Source organism: Syngnathoides biaculeatus, chromosome 17 (assembly GCF_019802595.1).
Source record: "Syngnathoides biaculeatus isolate LvHL_M chromosome 17, ASM1980259v1, whole genome shotgun sequence".
In the NCBI taxonomy this organism is placed as follows: domain Eukaryota; kingdom Metazoa; phylum Chordata; class Actinopteri; order Syngnathiformes; family Syngnathidae; genus Syngnathoides; species Syngnathoides biaculeatus.
Window position 1 is genome coordinate 18063491 of NC_084656.1, and position 21516 is coordinate 18085006.

The 21516-nt window shown below is 46.4% G+C and overlaps 1 protein-coding gene across 2 annotated transcripts; it reads left to right on the top strand.

Annotated features, from left to right (window-relative positions):
* Positions 1-21484, top strand: LOC133491271 (calmodulin-regulated spectrin-associated protein 1-B-like). 2 transcript variants are annotated; one of them, XM_061802285.1, is made up of 19 exons: positions 1-295; positions 1875-2065; positions 6781-7046; positions 8458-8619; positions 8699-8779; positions 9721-9780; positions 10321-10462; positions 10547-10686; positions 12087-12183; positions 12251-12374; positions 12445-12518; positions 12614-12695; positions 13804-16012; positions 16740-16876; positions 16962-17170; positions 17247-17334; positions 17750-17871; positions 19190-19308; positions 19386-21484. In XM_061802285.1, the coding sequence occupies exons 2-19, from the start codon at positions 1876-1878 to the stop codon at positions 19674-19676; spliced, it is 4593 nt and encodes a 1530-aa protein (XP_061658269.1). In that variant the 5' UTR covers positions 1-295; position 1875; the 3' UTR covers positions 19677-21484. The 2 variants fall into 2 exon arrangements, with proteins under 2 accessions (XP_061658269.1, XP_061658270.1); XM_061802286.1 differs by having other exon boundaries at positions 6784-7046.
* The last annotated feature ends 32 nt before the right edge of the window (positions 21485-21516 follow it).

A 21516-nucleotide genomic window follows, 5' to 3' on the forward strand; every position in this document is an offset into this window, starting at 1 on the left:
CCCTCCTCCTCCTCCCCCTCAGCAGCGATGCCAGCGAATTTAAATTAGCGTCATTCGGACATTACTTGTGTCCCCCCCGAATTCTGACCTCGCGTTGTTTCACCGAACGGATTTGGTTTCATTTATTACCGTGGGATTAACCGGCGTTATCCAGAGAGAGGCCGGAGATTTGTTTCGCGCAGGGCGGGGAGGAGCATTATTATCGGGGGGAGTCTTTCGCCTCCTCCGCCAGTATGCTCCTGTAACAAGTCAAGATAGAAACAAGAGCGAGGACGGAGACAATGCGCCCGTAAAGGTGAGCTTTTTGTTCTTCTCCTCCTTGGAATGTCGACCACTGACCGCTAAAGAGAGCCGACCTGTCACCGGTCAACCTGTCTCGAGTCGGCTATGACAGCAACATGCTAACTGCGCTTCATTTGAATGGAAGCTAATCAACCCACATTCTATTTTTTCTTTAAAACAATGGTGTGAATTTTCCTTTGAATGAGATGAAAGTATCATCAGGTGCTCACAGCCCGAAAAATTCGTCATTTTTGGGCTAATATCGTTGTATTTTTTAACAACAAACAGGCCCTCGTTGCTTCTGATATGTCAAAGTCTCACCTGCCTCCCTTGTTCAGTAATTAGCCGTGTACTGTATTTCTTATATTGTTATTATTTTAAGATGGAGGTTAGCACAGTCACCTGATGGATTTCTAAACACTTCAAATTAGCTTCCTTAGTGGTGTAATTTTAAACATATAAACGTTTTAAGTCAAGAAGTATCTCTAAATAGACGACAATGTGTTAGCGTTTATCTCTAAAATAGAGGTTCATAATAGAAATGTTATGTTCTGGTCCAACCATTGAAAAAAGGATCAAACCATGTAGTTTAAAATGCATTTTTTTTTTTTTTTTTGCAAAGGGCAACCTCAATTCTGTCTTCTTTTTTATGATATGAAAAATGCAACCAAAATAAACCAACAACTTGAACTGTAGTACTAAAACATGAATAATGGCATTCTCAGAAGTTTTTTTTTCCCCCAAAAATGTATTTTATTCACTGGTAATGCAGTTTAAAAAGAAAAAAAAAACATTTATTGATATATCAACGTGGTGGTAAGTGGTTCGCCTCACAGTTCTCAGGGTGGTGCCGAGGGATTCAAATCCCAGCGTTTCAGGTACTGCGGATTCTTCCGACATTTCCAAAACATGGAAATTGTCCTTAGTCTGAATTGTTTTTTGACTAAATGGGTCCCATGAGTGGTAGGCGACGAGTCCATGATGTACAGTTCCGCTCCTTGGCTAAAGTCATCTTGGATAGGTTCCACCTCGCCTGCGATTCTAATAAGTAGAACTGTAAACGGATGATTATTTTGTTCGTGACAAGTCGCGTTTTAGTCCAGCAAGTCCTAAACCAAGCAATTTACAGTATATCTGACGAGTAAAGTTCCCCCGCCTCTGGTTACACCTCTCGTGTATGTTGTATTATTGTTTGTCATATGTAAAATCCTTTTTTCAAATAAACTAAAACAAAGGTGTCAAACTCATTTTTGTCGCGGGCCACATTGTAGAAATCGTTTATCGCGTCATCATATGGACGCGTGAAATTCATGACTTTTGGAATCGGAAATCAAGGGTAATGTGGTTTTCAACTATTAGTGATGTTTGATAACGTAAAAACTCTTGCAATACCTCGACGTTATGATTTATATGACAATTTTAAATTTTGGTACAGATTTGAACAAGAATCACAGAAGTTGACGAACATGATTTCCCTTCGCGGGCGGGCTGGATTTGGCCCCTGGGCCTTCAGTTTGACACCTGTGAAGTAAAACAATGGAACCAAAAACCACACAGTATTATATGTGTCTTTTTTTATTTATTTTTTTCAGCATGGACGTGGAGGTGAGTGCCGGGCTGGGGGGCAGCACCAGGAGGAGAGCAGCGCAAGATTGCGTTCCAGTCGGAGGAGGAGTGGGCGGAAGCGTGGAGGTTCTGGTCGTACCTCCAGACCTGTACGACTCTGCCAGGGCCAAAATAGAAGCAAATCTCCGCTGGCTGCTGGCCAAAGCTTATGGCGTCGGTAAGACGTCCCTCTTTGCGCTATCGCTGCTCGAGCTTTTTGGACTCACGGCGGTATCGGCGTGTGGTTGCATGATTTTCCAGTTTACTGGATCATAAGAAATGGATCTCGAATCTGACAAAAAGTCCTGATCAACCTGAAATAACAGAATTCATTAGGGTTGAGGGTGGCTGTTGCCTATCTCAGCTGTCGTTGTCAAGTCCAGTCAAGGCAAAAACAAGGCATATAGTTGTACAGCAAATATGCCCCATTCACACTCATATTCATGTTTGTAAACAATTCGAGTGCAATAAATCAAAGCTGACTTTTGCCAAGAGAAGCAGGGTACACCCTTGAAGATTATTGCAGTGCTGAAATGCTTTTTTTGTTTGTTTTTTTACACGTTGTCTTTGAAAACTTGATTGTAAATGTCAGCTTTACAGATGCCACAGTCAAGATGTCTACCGTAATATGTATCGGATCCTTCATAGTAACGATCATAAGCAGCAACTAGTGGCATCTATTTGTGGTGTAGAGTTGTTGGAGCAATGAATTGAAGCAGGGTGTCTTTTTGAGTAAATGTTCCAAAGTAATATGTAAAATTTGTGAGTATTATTTTTACATTGTTTTGTTGCATGAAGAGTACAGTTTTGAACTTCAGTTATGGCATATTGTGGGCTTAAAGACCCTGTAAAGTGGATTTAGAGATGTTTTTCTAAATACATTATGCATGTCGGAAGATGAAAAAGTGGAAAGAATGCGAAATATCGATTGTTGAATTTTGGAGATATGGGTTTAAACCAGTCCCTGACGGTGTAGTGGTACACACGCCTGCCTTTGGTGCGGGCAATGTGGGATCGATTCCCGCTCAGTGATGATCTTGATATCTGCCTTGCGACTAGTTCAGGGTGTAGTCCTCCTTTCGTCCAAAGCTAGCTGGGATAGGCTCCAGCTGTGCCGGAAACCTTGTGAGGATAAGCGGCTTTGATCATGACATGAAACGTGAGATAGTTTTAAACTGTTTTTTGGGGGGGTACATGGCTATGGCATGAATTGTCCCTCTTCGACAATAGTACAATTTAAAAGCTTGTTCGCATTAGTGGTTATCAGGGACAAATGTGAGTTACATAGTTATTACATCGTCTTGCTAGCTATTCCTACACCACGTTGGATGGGGTAAAGATTTTCTAAATGATCTTCACACTGCGGGCGGACGTTCTTGCTCGCCTCTCATGATTGCGCCAAAGGCTTTTATACATGGGTCAGTAGCCTTGCCAGCTCTCGACCGGCTCAACCCCTCGCCCTGGAACTGCTCCACATCACCAGGCCGTGTGCTAATGTGTGGAAACCACCCCTTGTTTCCGAAGCGGGTTTTTGTGTCACTCTGAGGACGAGCGTTAGCTGCGGGTCAATCATCCGTCAGTCATTCCAGCAAATTCATGCCGACTGCACAAGTGTTTTCTGGGTTGCGCGTCTTTCTGCGCAGCCTCGCTAACCTCGCCTCACACAGTTCCACATATTATTTCGTCTTCCGCATCCTGTGCGCCGGGGCACAGATCAGATGCCTCATAATAAACACCAACCCCTGTGGATCGTTCCTTGATCTAATTGGTTTCTCCCTGACGTCAGATATCGAGGAGCCGCTCCTCATGTTTTCCTTCTCTGCTCATCTAATCTATTGAGGATGCTAAATTTAGCATTTCAAAAGCCAACAGCAGCTACAACATGGACTATTTTTCAACTGTCGCTTCTTCAATTGCAGTTTCATTATGTTTATTGTTTGATGAACAGTTGCAGATGGAAACTCAAAACCCATAAAATTACTTCATCAGTTTCCTCATTGGAGTGCCTGCTTCTGGTTTTATGACCTCTTTTTACACTTCATAGTAAGCAAGCATTTACTTCTTTTTCTTTCGAGGTCTTCAGGGGTCGCCACAGTCTTTAGTACCACCGTCTCTAATCCGTACATCATGGCCGGCCTCAGCACTCTTTTATAAACTTTGCCCTTCATCCTGGCCGATACTCTCCTGTCACATAGAACACCAGACAGCTTTCTTTCAACTGTTCCATCTCGCATGGACCAGTTTTTTTTACTTCCTTACCACACTCACCATTGCTCTGTATCGTTGACCGCAAGTATTTGAAGTCATCCACCCTCACCATCTCTTCTCCCTGGAGCTTCACTCTTCCTCCTCCGCCCCTCTCATCCACGCACATATATTGTTTTACTTCGGCTAATCTTCATTCCTCTCCTTTCCAGTGCGTACCTCCATCTTTCTAATTGTTCCTCCGCCTACTTGCTGCTTTCACTGCAGATCACAATATCATCTGCGAACATCATGGTCCAAGGGGATTCCAGTCTAACCTCGTCCATCAGCCTATCAATTACTACCGCAAACAGGAAGGGGCTCAGCGCGGAACCCTGATGCACTCCCACCTCCACCTTAAATTCTTTTCACACACCTTGCAAGTATTTACCAGAGACTCAAATAAATCCTCGCATCTGTGCCTCCATAAAGATCCTCACAATGAGTTCAAATGATTTGTCCACTGCAAACCGACCCACAATGTTGTGCTTCTCCGTGAGTGAGTCGGAATGGTGTTCACGCACTGCTGTGTGTTTTTATAAACCACACGATCCGCGCTCACATTAGTAGTGGTTTGTGTGCGCAGGCCAAAACACTCATTAGATTAAGGAGCAAACACTGGACTGTTCTGCCCTTCTGTCCCGGTGATAAAGTCACATGTTTAAGTGATTAATGGGATTGGAAGTGAAGACATACACTTGCTGCCGAACCTTCTTAAACTGAACAATGTGGTCTTATAGGTTTTTTTTTTCAACCTATGCTAAGGATATCTACTGGGGTTGAGCAACCGGGACTGAAGCGATTCTTACTCCGTTCCCCACAGCCGAGCACCCACCACAAAACACAAACTCATGGGGGTTGTAGGTTGTTTTTCCACAAGACCGGCATTCCCTATTACCATCTCCATGGCAAACGGCGGAGACGTTGAGGGGATAGCTGAGGCTACGAAAGTGGCGGAGTTAAAGGGGAAGTGGGCGGGGGGAGGAGGATTTTAATTGAGGGAGGCCAATATAAGCTTGGATTCCCAAACAAAAAAAAAGGTTGTCTTCCATTCCCTAATCAACAACCGCTTAAATAAAAGCATCTTCACCCCAAATTAGCACCTCATTTTTATCCCGACTTGGTGGGTATAAATATTTTTACGATCATCCCTGACAGTCTGTTACACAAAGACAATCAGGCTATTTTTGGTCTGATTTGGAGCCTTCCCGACAAAGGACATCAAACGCCAGACTGCTTTATGTCTCATAAGACTATCTGATAAGATTATCTTTAGATCTGAGGTGTGTTAATAGTAAATTTGTCTCAATAATAGTGTCCGAAACCGGTGTCATCTTCGTTTTTCGCGAGATCACACGTTATCGTTTCAGATTTTGGAATTGGTAGGGGGGGGACAATATTTATGTTGTTGTTGTTGTTGTTGCTGTGTTGGGATTATCAGCGCACACCATACACAATACTACCATTTTTTTTTTAATGGTCATATGTGGGGTCTGCAGCAAAAAAAATCTGTACATCGATGCCGGCTAGGAGGAATAAGGTCGACCTGCAAATTTGCCAGCCTCTTCCTGTTGTCCAATTGATCGTAGCCCAGACTCTGGTGCGGATGTCACCGATGGCACCGTCTGATCAGCACGATCTAGTTATCTGACCGCGTGGAGCCACAGTGATTGTGTGTACATGCACTTCTGTGAGTTTAGACCAAACAGACGGGGAAAGAAAACAGAGGTTCTACCCTTAACCCTTTAATGATCCATCAATTTGTCAATAAAGCGATGTTCAAACCTGTTATTGCTACCTCTACAGCAGGGGTGTCAAACCTATTTTCATCGCGGGCCACACTGTACTTGCGGTTTACCTCAAAGGGTCGTCATGGCTGTGAAACGATAAATATCTTTAACCGCCTCATCATATTTACACATCAAATCAAGGGTAATGATTTTTCCAAATTATTGTTGTTTGGTAATGCAAAAATGCGTGTAATATCTCAACGTTATCGTTTATGCAATTTGAAATTTTGGTACAGATTTGAACAAACAAATCACGGAAGTTGATACACATTATTTGCCTCCGCGGGCCATATAAAATTATGCGGTGGGCCGGATGTGGCCCCCGGGCCTTGAGTTTGACACCTGTGGTCTACAGTATCTTTAGTAGCTGTCCAACAGACATGGAATCTGTAGCTGTACAAGTAATCTGAGTTAAATGTATTTAGAAGTCTTCATTTTTACCTCTCAGGGAGCTAAATCAATAAATACTGTACCTAAATCAAAACTGAGCATCTTGGTAAATTGTACCAAATGTTGTGTAGACTTTATCGCCTGCCTGTCCACGTGTCTAAGCGTGGATTAGCGTCTTCAAGGCGTACCAAAATAACCGCGTCACGTCCCCGTGCACGAGTAGGGAGCCACCAGGCGGGCCGGCACAACAACATCAGCTTCATAATCACCGCTAAGTCTTGTTATCTTATTGGTTCTAAGCCTTCGGGGTTGCTACTTTGTCTCTGTGTCGTTCTCGTGTCACCTTAGACTGTTGAAGCTATTAGCGGGTATGTCACGATCACACGTTTTTAGGATAATATACAATACTTTCCTTAAAACTATAGCGATAAATGATAGCATTATTGTTTTTTTATATGCTTCTCACCAGCAGACCACATCCCCGAGGACCTGCAGGACCCGTTCTACACGGACCAGTATGAGCAGGAGCACATCAAGCCCCCGGTCATTCACCTACTGCTGTCCGGGGAGATCTACTGCAGGGTGTGCGGACTTATCCTGCGGGCCGAGCAGTCCGCCTCCCTCCGAAGCCATCAGTCCGTGCTCCAGGCCCTGTCCGCAAGGGGCATCCACGTGCGGGACTCGGACGACGTGCACGTCTCCGCTCTCGATCTCAGTTCGACCCCTGTCAAGATGGTGTGTTGAGGTTTATTACTGGGGCTAGGAATCACCAACAATATCCGGTCATAAATTTTCTGGGCCCCTTATCCTCACTAGGGTCGTGCCGGAGGCTATCCCAGCTATCTTTGGGCGAGAGGTGGGGTACACCCTAAACCAGTTGCGCGCCAATTGCAGGGCACATATAAACAAACCACCACTTGCACTCACATTACATCTACGGGCAATTCAGAGTCGCTAGTTTACCTACCATGCATGTTTTTGTTAGAGGAAACCAGAATACCTGGAGGAAACCCATGCGGGCACCAAGAGAACATGCAAACTCCATACAGAGACTCAAACTATTCCAAAGATTGTAAAGGCTCTAAATCAATCAATAAATAAACGATGGTACGTGGAAAAATTAGATAAACTCGCCATGGAGGACCCATATTTAATGCCGAAGTTGATGTTTTCGCAGATAAGATAGACTGTTAATGTCTTGGACAACTGGATATACACACGGATCTGGTGAGTAAGTCGTCGAGAATTACAAGCAAAAGTTTGAAAGCGTATAAAAGTCTGGACGCATACGAATACTTCGTTGCTGAATCTCTCCTCATCAGGAATAAATCCCGCATAGTGACGGTTTTGACAGCTTGTGAACCCGAAAGCGTGTTCAGCCACACGTTAACCTTTGCCAGAATCCATTGAGCTTTTCAGCTAGAATTCAATACAAATACTAATATTTAAATAAGTGACCCCTGGTTTTACACAAACTCGCATTCATCAACTATGATTGGAAAAAAAAAAGGACGCAGTCATCTCCATGGAACGTACGCGGAAGCGATTCCGGCTACACCGTAAACCTCTGCGACAGACAGTTTGTTTTTTAACTCTCATTTTTCTCAAACGAGCCAACTTGGCATTAACAAAATACTTTTTGGTAATTTGAGATTGAAGAATAATTCCTACCTGAAATGAAGCGAGTGTGCATTTCGTTGGACACCATCCATCATGTTTAATTGACGAAATCCATCAATATTTCCTGATCTTTCCAGCTGGTATTCCATCGAATGATCTCTTTGAATATCTGCCTCGTCTGTTGTGACAACCAACAGCACAACAGGTCTCGGGTATTGTAAATATTCTTCTCCGGTTCAATGTCGAGCAGCTCTGTTTGACCGGCAATATGGCGGCGTGAAAATAGTGACGTCACGTGCAGGGGCTCTTTAGGTTCCAGTTCACCCGTGAGGACAAGGGCAATAAAAAAATGGATGCATTTGTGGTGTAGCAAAAATGCAATGTGACAGATGAGTATGCTGTACTTTGGCTCCATATCTTCTTGCTGTTGTAGGGATTAGCCAACGTTTTCTAATAACTGATAACTTCCTTGGGGGTATTTTTTTTTTCTTATGGATGAACTTTGTGTGTCCTCTTTTGGGTGTAGAGCTGCCACATGCAGCTGATCGACGCCCTCATGATGGCCTACACAACGGAGATGATCAGCGTGGAGAAGGTGGTGGCCAGCGTCAAGCGATTCTCCAACTTCAGTGCCTCGAAGGAGCGTCCGCTGGACCTGGAGAACGCCATGGTCCTTTGGGTCAACAAGGTAAAAAGCAAATAAACGAAGTTTTTTCATCCCTGGGTAGATTTGCCCGGTTTTGAGCCGCTGCGTTTGTCAACTGAAGGTGAACACAAAGATGAGGGCTATCTCCGAAAAAGAAATGAAGACGAAGCAGCACCTGCTGGACACACCAAACCATCAGAAGGTACGTTAAAAAAAAAAAAAAGCAGCTAACTAGGTTGCACAACGGTAACTGATGGAACATTCTAGTCGGCGTAAAGAAAGAAAAGACAGCCTACAGACATAGTAGGCCGGCAATCAGTAATCAATCAATAATAAGGCCTTTCCTGAATTTGATCAGGAAAAGTAGAAATTGCTTAAATTTGACCCAATAATCAGTAAGGATTGTGTGTACCCTGCTTTAGTTCTAGTGCACTTTCTGTTCCCACTAGCACCGATGAGCACTTGCAGAGCACAGATTTTATTAAAAAAAATGTGACGATCTATTCATTGCATTACCACAAGTGGCCACCAGGTTCACATGACCATCTTTGACCAATAACATCACATCGTTTATTTAACACGCTCCCGTCGGCGCTAACCATCCCACTTGTCATAGTTCTGTCACCATGGCAACAAAGACTTGGTGACTGTCTGAACCTTGTGTGTGTGCGTGCGTGCGTGCGTGTGTGTGTGTGTGTGGTGTGTGTGTGTGTGTGTGTGTGTGTGTGTGTGTGTGTGTGTGTGTGTGTGTGTGACTTGGTCTGCTCAAATAACAAATATACAAATGCACACAAAAGTCATAAATGACACAACAGGATAATCACCTATGATGATCTTTCCAGACATCCAATAATCTGGCCTTTGGTAATTTTGATTGTAAGAGTGGACAAATTCCCAAATTTGATTAGTAGTACGTGTCACGCTAAACTTGAGAGGATGATGACACCCCGAAGTCATGACAAGCTGCACTCACCTACAGTATGCATTTGTCCATTAACCACTTGCTTTGTTTAAGATTTGGCGTTCATCCATCATCATCATCATCATTTTTGTGATCTCGCTACATGCAAAATAAACTCATTTGGCTGCCCCCTCCCTCGCATGTGTGGACCTCACCAAGTCATCTCTCTCTTTCCCCACCAGCCTGACATATTGCATGCGCTGGCCCATTGTGTGTTGGAGCCTGTGGAGTTTTCCCGAGTGGTAATGTACCGAGTACTGCATATACACGATAGATAGATGGGGAGGGAGAGAGAGGGGGGGGGATAGATAGAGTGAGCGAGTGTGAGAGAGGGAGGGACAGAGAGAGAGGGAGGGAGGTAGGGGTGGGAAGGATAGATAGATAGATAGAGATAGATAGATAGATAGATAGATAGATAGATAGATAGATAGATAGATAGATAGATAGATAGATAGATAGATAGATAGATAGATAGATAGATAGATAGATAGATAGATAGATAGATATAGATAGATAGATAGATAGATAGATAGATAGATAGATAGATATAGATAGATAGATAGATAGATAGATAGATATAGATAGATAGATAGATAGATAGATAGATAGATAGATATGCAACTTTTTTCAAATCCCATGGTACACGTGATAGTCATCTGCAATTACTGTTTGTAATATGGAAGAAGTCACTAGACCCAAAAAGTTAGAGAACCCATGATTGAAAGTACCGTATGCGGCCTAAACTTTGTAACCCTTACCTGGGATCCTTCCCCACCGTCCAGGTACGCTATCGCAGGGAGCACCTCTCACGTCGAGCACTTCAGCACTTCTCCCTGGTGGACGACCTGTGCAAAGACGTGTGTGACGGTGCTGCTCTTCTGGCCCTGATCCACTTCTACTGCCCCAAACTCGTGAGACTCGAAGGTACGGCGGAGGCCGCTATCCCGCCGCCGATCGGTCAGGAGGTTGCGTGACAGCGATGGTCCCTCGGTGTGTCCTTAAACGCAGATATCTGCCTGAAGCACATGGCCTCCATAGCTGACAGCATGTACAACATCCAGTTGCTGAAGGAGTTTTCCAATGAGTACTTGAACAAGTGCTTCTATCTGAAGGCTGAGGACATGTTGTATTGCTCTCCAGTGCTGAGGGTGAGGCAATAACACACACAAACACATTAACAAGGTTCCTACATGGAAAGGAAGATCAGAAAAAAAACACAATGACATTTCCAGTTGAAGGAACATGCATAAACATGCATCCATCCATTTTACACGTCGCTTATCCTCACAAGGGTCACAGGAGTGCCGGAGCCTATCCCGGCTAACTTCGGGTAAAGGCGGGCTACACCCTGGACTGCTCCCGAATCAGTCCCGGGATGCATATATACAGTAAATACAGGCCTATAAGCCTCACGCAGTACATTTGTAAAGGAAATACTATTTGGTACATACATAGGCCGGCCAAGTGCGCACATTGAAACCAGAGATATTTTCAAACAAAGACGGTACACAGAGAGTTTAACGCTAGAGCCACCACACTAACACTAGCACCGCCGCGCTAAGGCTAACGCTAGCGTCGCGTTAACCCTAACACTAGCGCCGCGCTAACAGGGCCGGTTAAAAAAAACATACTGGTAAAAATCACTGAGACGCGGCAGTAACACGCTAGCACAGCGCTAACAGGGCCGGACCGGTAAAAGTCAGTTAAAATAAAACTTAGCGGTAAATATCAAAGACACGCCAGTAACACACCAGCAACACGCTAGAACTAACGCTAACAGGGCCGGCGTGATGATCTGAGTGCTCCCAGTGCTGCAAAGTCTCTTTGTGAGTAAGCTAGCACTAGCATCGCACTAACACTAGCGTCGTGCTAACACTAACGCTAGCCCCGCGCTAGCAGGCCCGGTTGAAAAAAAACATTCTGGTAAAAATCACCGAGACACAGCAGTAACACGCTAGTACAGCGCTAACAGGACCGGACCGGTAAAAGTCACTTCCTCGGCACACATATTCCACCGGTCTCACTCTTACCTTTTCAGCTCGAGTGCCCCCTTGCGGACGTTCGAAAAAAACCTGCACAAATTCGCCGCATCACCCGCAGGGTTGAAAGCGTGTGAGAAAAGCTGCGGCTTATAGGCCAGAAATTACGGTAGACACCATCACTGAGTGAGAAATGAACCCACGTTGCCTGCACCAAAGTCAGGCAAGTGCACTACTACACTATCAGTGACTTCATGTATAAAAAAATTACACTAAAGTATATATGTACATATCAATCACAGTCAAGGTAATATCATGGAAAATGTCCTGGAAAAAAATGCTTATGAACAAAGTGGCTGCCTGGACTGACCCTATTGTAACAGCTTTGTTAGCCTCTAGGGGGCAGCAATACCTTCAGCTTCCTTCCTGTTCTAGCATTTAAGACATCTCACACCCTAACTGGAACCCTCACATTTCTGCACCCCACCCCGTGACAACTGGGTTAGGGTCCTGCTCATCAGCGACATGAGGACAAAGCACCGCTAACCTTTCTTTGTCTACTCACGCAGAATAATGTGATGGTGTTCATCGCCGAACTCTTCTGGTGGTTCGAGATTGTGAAGCCGGACTTCGTGCAGCCCAGGGACCTTAAAGAAATCAGAGATGGTAAAACTTACAGCCCGTTTGTGTTTAAAGGCAATTTTAAGGACCGTGCGGCTCCGTATCTTTACAGCACGGGTACTGCTGATGCCCAAGGCCTCTCAATCCCCCACGCCCATCAGTTACACCAAACGTAGCTTCCCGACCACATCGAGCGATGCCGAAGTGTTGACCGCGCCTTTAAGCTCCGACTTTAGGTAGCTTGTTTCCCAAGCTGAGCTCGTTACCTTTCATCTGAAAAACTCAAAAGACGTTTTTCTCTGACAGCACTGCCAGCTTTGCTCACTCTTTAGTGCCTCCAAGACAGAGAAGACGGAGGGGAGTTGAGGACGACGCTACAGGTGATATAAAAATGATAGCGACTTGCAGACTTTGATCTTCTTCAGGATATTAGCATGTTCTGTTAAGTAAGCTTTGTGTTGTCTTTCTACCTCAGCGAGGAACCAGCGCGGCTCTCCGGCGCGTAAAGATGAGAGGCCACAGGGTTTATCGCAGGTCCGGCCAGAGGGGAGGCAGAGGTAAGCGTTCACATTTTACCCTCACCAGACACTTTATAAGGTTGACCTTTCCGATGGCGACCTTAAGCTCCGCCCCACTTTGCCATGTCCCACAAGCTTTCAAAATGGCAAATGACCATAACATGTTTGAAGTCGATTCTCTATCGCGTATTCCAGATATTATTGGGGTATGTTTTTTGCCAAATGCGTCAGACTTGTCCAAGAGAGGTCTAAACTATTTCACACAAGGATATGTACACGGAATTAAGATTTTGGACGGAGCAGGACGCAATGTCAAAGTTGCAGCGTAATGCTGGCGATCGATGCAAAAAAAGTTCCTACTCCTCACAAACTTCACATTGAAATCCAACAGGATAAAATAGTGGAGTCGTACTGTACGTGTAAAGCAGGGTGAGTAGTTTTTACTTGGAAAGATCACGAGTAATATCGTAGTCTTTATAAGTCAGTGGGTGTATAAATTTGACCTGGCTTGTAATGGTACTTAGTGCTCTGTCTTAAAAGTCTGATGTGATAAAAATGGGCAAATAGACATTTCTCTTACATGACATCGCGCATTTACATATCCCAGACCTGACTCGTCAGCATAAAATATTACACACTTCATTCAGCAGGTCAGTGATACACTAACAAAGTGAAAGTTCTTCTCCTGTAATGTATAAAGCACTGATCATAATTCAATCAAACTCAGAGAAGATACTTCTCCCTCACTTACCTTCGAACACACAACCTTGCGTTTGTTGATATTGTCCACATTTAGTTGTACGTGCGCTCTTCCGCTAGCCTTGATCCATCGTAGACACTTCGTCAACTGTGTTTTAAGCTTTGGAAAATTAATCAACCGGGCCCCTTAGAACCTAGCAGGATATCCTTCACCAGAATTGCACGTTTTGAGGACCATTTTCTTCGTAACATTAACTTTTCCAAGCGCACACTACTGACAACCAGCATTGCTTGTGGGACAATACGACGAGAGGGGCGAGGGGTTAAGACAATGCAGCTCTCTGATTGGCTACTATTGTACGAGTGATTGACAGGTCGGAAAGGTCCATTATTCATCTCCATTATTCTGTACGTTCCCATAAGATATCTACTTGTAATCCATCCCCAGGCCTTTGTCCCTGCCGGCACCCTACGCCTTGCATTTCCCCAATCAGGAGGACGACGCTGACAATATCCGTCTGGTTCGCTCGAGCATTATGACACCCAGCCACGTGCTCGTGGGTTCAGGTCGCCCGCTGCACGAGCACAGACTGGGCGGACAAGGCCTCCTCAGCCACATTCAGATCGAGGACGAAGAGGAGATCTTAGAGGAGGAGGAGCTGGTCGCCGTGGTACACCCCGCTGCTTTCCCCCGACGTCCCCACAGGAGCGACATCGAGCTGGATGAACTGGAAACCCCCCACACGATCTCACCACGGAGGGTTTCGAATACTCTCGACTTGGACATGGTAACACCGGACGTGCAGGCGGGAAGCTACTACCTGGAGCCTCTCATGCCAGCCGTCCCTAAGCCAGCCAAAGAGAAAAGCATCAGCCTTAACAAGGACGAGGAGAGCGGGGAGAGTCGCACCAGGCCGGGGCTGTGCGGTCTCAATGCAGCCGCGGATGTTCCACATAAATCACACAGGAAGTCAACACTATCCCAATGTCGTAAATATGCGTTGAAACCCGTAACCGTGGTAAAGTCCATCCCCAGTCGGGAAGGCTTGACACATACTTTACTCTCTGAGAAAACACAACCACAAGGGTTTTTCCTTCACTCGTCCGGAGAGTCAGAGTGTCACAGTCATCTTTCCTCCGATGCAGAATTAGGGCAAGACTCGGACTCGGACATTGCAGGCTTTGAGGAAGATGACGAGGATGTGGACCTGTACGAGGCAAGCAGGGAAAAAGGAATCTGCTTACTGCGAGAATTCTCAGAGGTTGAGTCCTTGAAGCTGAGAGAAGACCTAAAGGTGAGTGAGCGAGATGACAAAGAAGACTGGAGTGGACGCTCCAGCCCATGCGTCAGTACCACGTCCTGCGCAAGCAGCTGCAGCGTTTCGGGAGGTGCCAGTGTCAGAATGACCAGCTTTGCCGAAAGGAAGTTGCTCAAACTCAGCCTCCGTGACGGGTTCTCCAGCGCCAGCAGCTCGCAGAAGACAACGCCCGACCACTCTGAGATTACTTCTTGCGCTGCCTGGCAGCTGAAGACCGAAGGTAGTCCCGGATGGCAGGCGAAAGACTCAACGTCTGGCGTGAGGAAGACTATGATGGCGAGTCCCCCGGTCGTGCCTTCAGAGCTGCTGCAGCTCCACATGCAGCTAGAAGAGCAAAGGCGGGCTATCGAGTATCAAAAGAAGAAGATGGAGACCTTGTCGGCGCGGCAGCGGCTGAAACTCGGCAAAGCTGCGTTCTTGAATATCGTGAAGAAGGGAGAAGGGAGGAGCGACACACTCCCTCTTCCTCTCAAACATTCGCCTTCCGTCGAACTGTCTGGACCTCAGAAAGCGAAAAGCTCCTGCTGCAAGGACGACTCTTGTCTTGAGGTGCTGAAGGTGGAGGCAAAGGCGGAAGGAAGACCGATGCATCGAGACAATCGGTTAAACGCCTCGGCTCAGGACAGCGGTTCCGAGTCGGACGTGAGCGACCGGAACCGGTCCATAGATCTCCTCAACGAGGCCATCAGCGTTATCCAGCAGCAGATGACGCAGCTCTCATTGCAGCAAGACCTGCTGATGAAGAAGAATGTGGCCCCGTCTGTGGAACCCAGAGAACCGGACCTGAAACCAACTGCGACCACTCCGCAGTCCCCCACCTCAGACCCCAGATCCTTTGCCGTCCACTTTGTTGACTTCAATGACAGCAGTTGCGCTCCCACCCGCCGTCCCCCCAAGCTGAGCTCTAGCCAGCGAAGCAAAGCCTCCGAGCCGAAGCAGAGTAACAAGAACAGCAAAGCGTCTGACACGGAAGCTGAAAAAAACGGTGTAGGAAGCCTGGATGCCGAAAGTTCCAGGACGGATAGAAACTTCAGAAGACGCACAACCTTCAGAGTCCAAAACGACCAAGACGGCCCCACAGAGGAAGCCAGCCTCCCTCCTGGAAATGTTCAGTCAGAGGACACGACGGCCTCCGATACCGCTATCGATCCGTCACATTGCGCTGAGGACGACGAGGTTGACATCTCAGGGACAGAATCTACGGATGGAAGCAAAACCACCAAGGGAAAAGGGCTCCTGATCGAGGTCGACCTAACGGAGCTGAAGGAGCCCGCGGAGGGCGCGAGTGTCGACATCACAGACGGCGAACGCAAGAACGTGCTAGGCTTCTTCTTTAAGGTAACGTTCGAGACGAGTGTCTTTCTGGTCCAACGTTTGCCAACATTTGTTGAGCCAAAGAACACCCGAGTCTCGGAACACGCCACCAAACAAAAAACTACAGTACAATACAGAGAATACTCGGTTCTTGAAGGTCTCGGTTATCGAGCAAATCGGTTTTCGAACGAAAATTTTGAGATTTTTTTGCTTCTGTTTTCGAACAGAAATTAGTTCTCGAACCCCTGCGACAAAATCTGGAAATAACATATCTCGCGCGGTCCGAACAGCTGATCCACGACGCGCGTTGTTATTGTGTATAACGCAGCCTCTGTACGCCGACGTGGGAAATATCGATTCGGTTTTCGAACAAATCGGTTCTCGAACAGCCTTCTGGAACGGATTGTGGTCGAGAACCGAGGTTGTACTGTATGTTTTATTTCTGGGCCAATACCAATCATCGGTAGTCAAGGTGGACCAGAAACTGATATTGTTTTGTTGTGGAAGGGAGAATACTGGTCTTTGCTTAAAAATTCTCACAAAAAGTTAAGGGAGCGCTCAGGTTTTTGTGGTATTTTTACAGTTTCAACTTTGAGTGATAAGAAACAAATTGGGGAGTGTCAATGACTTCGAGCAGAACTCGGTGCCTGTCGGTTGAACGAATTCTGTTGTAGGAACAGAAAGGATCCAAATTTGACCTTCGTTGAGTCGACTACTCGAAAACAGACTAACCCTCTTCCTCCTTTTCCAGGACGACGAGAAGGCCGAGGACGAGATGGCCAAACGTCGCGCCGCCTTCATGCTCAAACAGCAGCGCAAAGCCGAAGAGGCCCGGATACGCAAGCAGCAGCAGGAAGCGGACAGCGAGCTCAAGCGCGACGAGGCCAGGTACGCCTCTGCCGCATAATCGCGAGTCCGGACTCTGCGCAAGGGACGGGTGTTAAGCTAGTCCTTTTATTTATTTTTTTTCCAGGCGCAAGGCAGAGGAGGACCGTGTTCGGAAAGAGGAGGAGAAGGCCAGACGAGAGCTGATCAAGCAGGAGTACCTTCGCCGGAAGCAGCAGGCGCTGTTGGAAGAGCAGGGTCAGGTTAAGCCGAGCCCCAGGTTCAAGTCCCGCAGGAACAGACCCAAATCGCTGCACCGGGGCGAGTTCAGCAGCCCCTGTAAAGGATCGGCCACACGTATGTAGTCGCTTTCGTTACATATTGAAGGGACATCAATGAAAATTGCTAAAAGCTAATAATAATAACTTTGTAGCTGACTTGAGCTGCAGCCTTCGAGGGTCGACGCTGTCTTTGGCCACGGAGGCGGACAGCATCATCTCCGAAGAGGCCGAATCGCACAGGTGAAGTGCGCATTTTGTCCACTAGGGCGGCGGCTGCGTTACCAACTAAGGCTCGTGAGGATGTTTTTGCGGAATATGCGTCAATGGCAGTGAACGTAGAAAGAAAACCCACATCCAGTTGGATATGTTCCAAATATTTATGAGTCATTTACCGAACGTATCGGATATCCAAAAACACAGATGCAACTTAAATGCACAGATCAGACGGACAGCACAACATCAACACGACTTTGACGTCATTGAAGAGGTCGGGGCGGTTCATACCTCAGTTTGTGTGCGAGGTCGGTCCCCCACCCCAGAAAAACTGAAACAAAATCGAAAACAAATCCGCAAATCGGCGAATTTGTGGGTCCCGAGCAACGAGTGTGGGCGGGTCCGCTGTATCGGCATCATCTGGACCTTGAGTGTCTTGCAGGGCTGAGTCCGTCTGCTCCATGGACTCCTTCCCCGCGCTGAGCCGAACCTCCAGCAGGAACCTGGAGCGCGACTGGGAGAGCGGCTCCATCGCCTCCTCCATCACTTCCACAGAGTACAATGGTGAGCGCCCACGCCGTAAGTATAGTTTTTGACATCAGAATACGACACTGCGGTCCCATCTGCAGCTTCAACGAACCAACGGGTAAATGCCGCGTAGCTTCCGATAAGCTAAACATTTAGCTACTGCTAATTTCTAAGTCTTTTTTCACCACAAAACATGATTTTGGCGTATATGGCTTTTGGTAACTCGCACCATGAAAATCCTCTCGAGGGATTTGTTTTCGACAAGAAGCAGGAAGTGATGTTAAGGGCAGTAGCGGACTCAAGCGGACTCATTTGTTTCGATTAGTTTTACCTGCGTGAAGGTAGCTCCTTGCTCCTTCGTGTTAGCCAAAATGCCAGCTTGTTGTATTGTTGGGAGAATGGATTCGTTCTTCATACTTTTCCAAAAGACCCGTTTCGTCGTGAAAAATGGATTGCAAGGGTGCTAAGGACGAGAGCTTCGTGGTTTCCAAATGACACTAAAAAAAAAAAAAAAATAGCTGGGTGGGGGGAGGGGGCGTAATCCGTAAATCACGGGTGCTAAATGTGTCGATGTGCGCATCAGAAGACTTCTGTACAGCAGCTGCTGAAAGTCGGCCTCCGCAGGCCTTGTGGATCGCCACCGGCCTTGTCGACCCGAGCCGACAAAGGTGAGCCGGCTCCAGTAGTGGTGGCTCGTTGCGGCGCTGGGGCGCGGCGGATCGGACAGGGAGGCGGTTTGGCCGCGGCATCATTGTCGCTTGCGGGCGACGTTGTTTTTATCGCCGCCGCGCAGAGGTGGATCGGGCGGGGAGGTGGTTTGGCCTTGATCCGCATATCATCTAAATATTGCTTGAAACAATAGGGTAGCATTGTCCCAGTCGCTTCACTCGGTTGTGAGCTGTTCTCTTCTTCGAAAAGCGCTTCCGTGTCAGAAGGGGCGTGTTCGTCTCCCATAGTAGGAGGGGCCACAGCGTGTTTTCCATGGCAAATGTCCCAGTGTGACCTCACGGGCAGTAGACGCAGCCAATATGGCGACCACTCGGATGTCGAATGAGACCTCCGCAACTTTGCGCGTGAACGACGCGCTCTCCGCTCAGGTTTATTTTTTCGTATAGTCATTAAAGTGAATAATGTTCTATGTATTTTTCATGACAATATCTATTTTAGAATGTTTAGAGGGATGACACTTGGTTCTTTAAGCCGATTGCAGCTCTGCTTACATTTTGGCTTTGCCGGAAGTAGGGAAGTGTTTCACTTGCAGAAATCCAGCTGTTTGCACACAAGCTTTTCTGAAGTCAAGTATGAGTAATGCAATACGTCCCGTTGAACTCGCGGTTCTTTCTGGCGCTCCAAGGGCCCAAACTTTTCAAAGAGCCCAGCTCCAAGTCCAACAAGCCCATCATCATCAACGCCATCGCACACTGCTGCCTGGCGGGAAAAGTGAACGAGGCCCAGAAGAACGTCCTTCTGGAGGTCAGTGAGGGGGAAAATTTGCTCTGCCGGCGATCGGTTCGCTCTATTCGCTCTTTGTTATCGTCGTCATGTCACAGGAACTGGAAAAGTGCGAGTCCAATCACCTGATCATCCTCTTTCGGGACGGCGGCTGCCAGTTCCGCGCCGTGTACTCGTACTCGCCGGAGACGGAGGAGATCGTCAAGTTCACGGGCACGGGGCCGCGCGTCATCGGCCACAAGATGATCGACCGGCTCTACAAGTACAGCTCGGACCGCAAGCAGTTCAACGTCATCCCGGCCAAGTCGGTGTCGGTCAGCGTGGACGCGTTGACCATCCACAACCACTTGTGGCAGGCCAAAAGGCCCGGCAGCGCGCGCAGGAAGTGACACGCGGTCGCTCGCTATTTGCGTTATTGTTCCGTTTAACGTCAGTTGGGCCGGACCGGACGCGTTCAGACTAAACGCTCAAAGAGGAGTCCACGGAGGATTAGAAATACTTCAAAATGCGCAACGTACATGATCGTTGGCGTTGATTTCATTCTTTCGAGCTCCGTGATTGGTCCGAACGCATCGGAAGCTAACATGGCCGACGTGCTGGTAGTGGGTCAGCGCGGCCATCTTGCTGCCGTCTTTCCCAATCGGTATTGAGCCAAAGCGCCTATTTTACATGATTAAAATCTGACAGCGCAGCACCAAACAATATGTATACAGCTCAGCAAAAAAAAAAAATTAAACAAACACAAAAAAAAGGGACTTTGTTTTTTTTTTTACCATTTTTCATTTTCTACAGAAAAATACTTTAAATGGAAATATTTGTGTTTGGAATTTGGGAGGTTTTTTTGTCAGTTTACAGAGTGAAACCTAAACGTTGATGTAATGTCAGAGCTGGATATTAAAAATATATATATTTAATTGTATTACAATTTACTTACAAATGTACTTAGCGTGAAATCTGGGCCACAAACGCTAATATTCGGTTGTACAAATGGCTTCAGCGAGCTCGCGGAAGAGCAATGAATTGTTCTGCTCTACGTTGCCGCTCTAGATGGATGAACAAACGTAGAGTATTTGTCGTAAATCCTAAATAATTACCACCCGGTGATCCGTGATGATCGGCGCACGTGAGAGTACAAAACGGGAGACGCTAACCCAACGCACAATTTGATCTGTTCGTTGATTGTAATTCTGCATGTCACGCTTGGTCCTGCGTTTTTTTTTTTTTTTTTTTGGGGGGGGTATTCTATTTGACGGACTGATTGTCTCGTTGCGACCAAGTTGGACCTTTTCGTAACCAACGCTGCTTCATCCTCTCCGGGCGGTGATTCTGACTTTTGACCTTATTTATCTATTTATTGCTGCTGTTTTCTAGCAAGATAAACATTTGTACTGCTGGGGGGGGGGGGGGTCGATTTGGTGCCGTCTGAGATGCTTGACGGGCTCACGAGTATTTTTTTTGGCGACCTCTCACGTGAGAACAACGTTGAAGTGTAGCTTGAAATGCTCAATAATTTGCCTGCTCGTTCCCTGGTCAATTGGAACGTGATGGCGAACAAAACAGTACAATTACTTGATTTATTTTATTTTTCTTTTGCTGCATTTTGTATATTTTTAGTCGTATATTTTGTACCAGTTAAAGAAACTAAATGGGGGAAAAAAACAGGCACAGTTATGAGGTTTATTCTGTTGCAGTCCCATTTTATTGTGTCCTTTATTGTGCATTAATGTCTTTAAAAAAAAAAAATCAATAAAATACAGTTTAATATGTAAATGAGCCTGTTGCTTTACAAATACAAGTACTGTCTGTGTAAATAACCTACCATACTTTCCGGCCTATAGAGCGCACCTGATTGTAAGCCTCACCGAGTACATTTGTAAAGGAAATACCATTTGGTACATACATAAGCCGCACCTGTATAAAAGCCGCAAGTGCCCACATTGAAACACGAGATATTTACAAAGATGGTACACAGAAAGAGTTTTCAATGTTTTACTACCTTAGCTTAGCTTAACATAGCAACAGCACGGTAGCACGAACAGGGCTGGTTAAAAAAAAAAAACTCGGCAGCTACACAGTAGCAACAAAGTAGCGCAGCACTAAAAGGGCTGGTTAAAAAAAAATACCTAAATCACTAAGACGCAGAAGCTAACGCTAGCATGGTGCTAACAGGGCCGGTAAAAAAAAAAAAAAAACACACCTAAATCACTGAGACGCAGCAGTGACACAGCA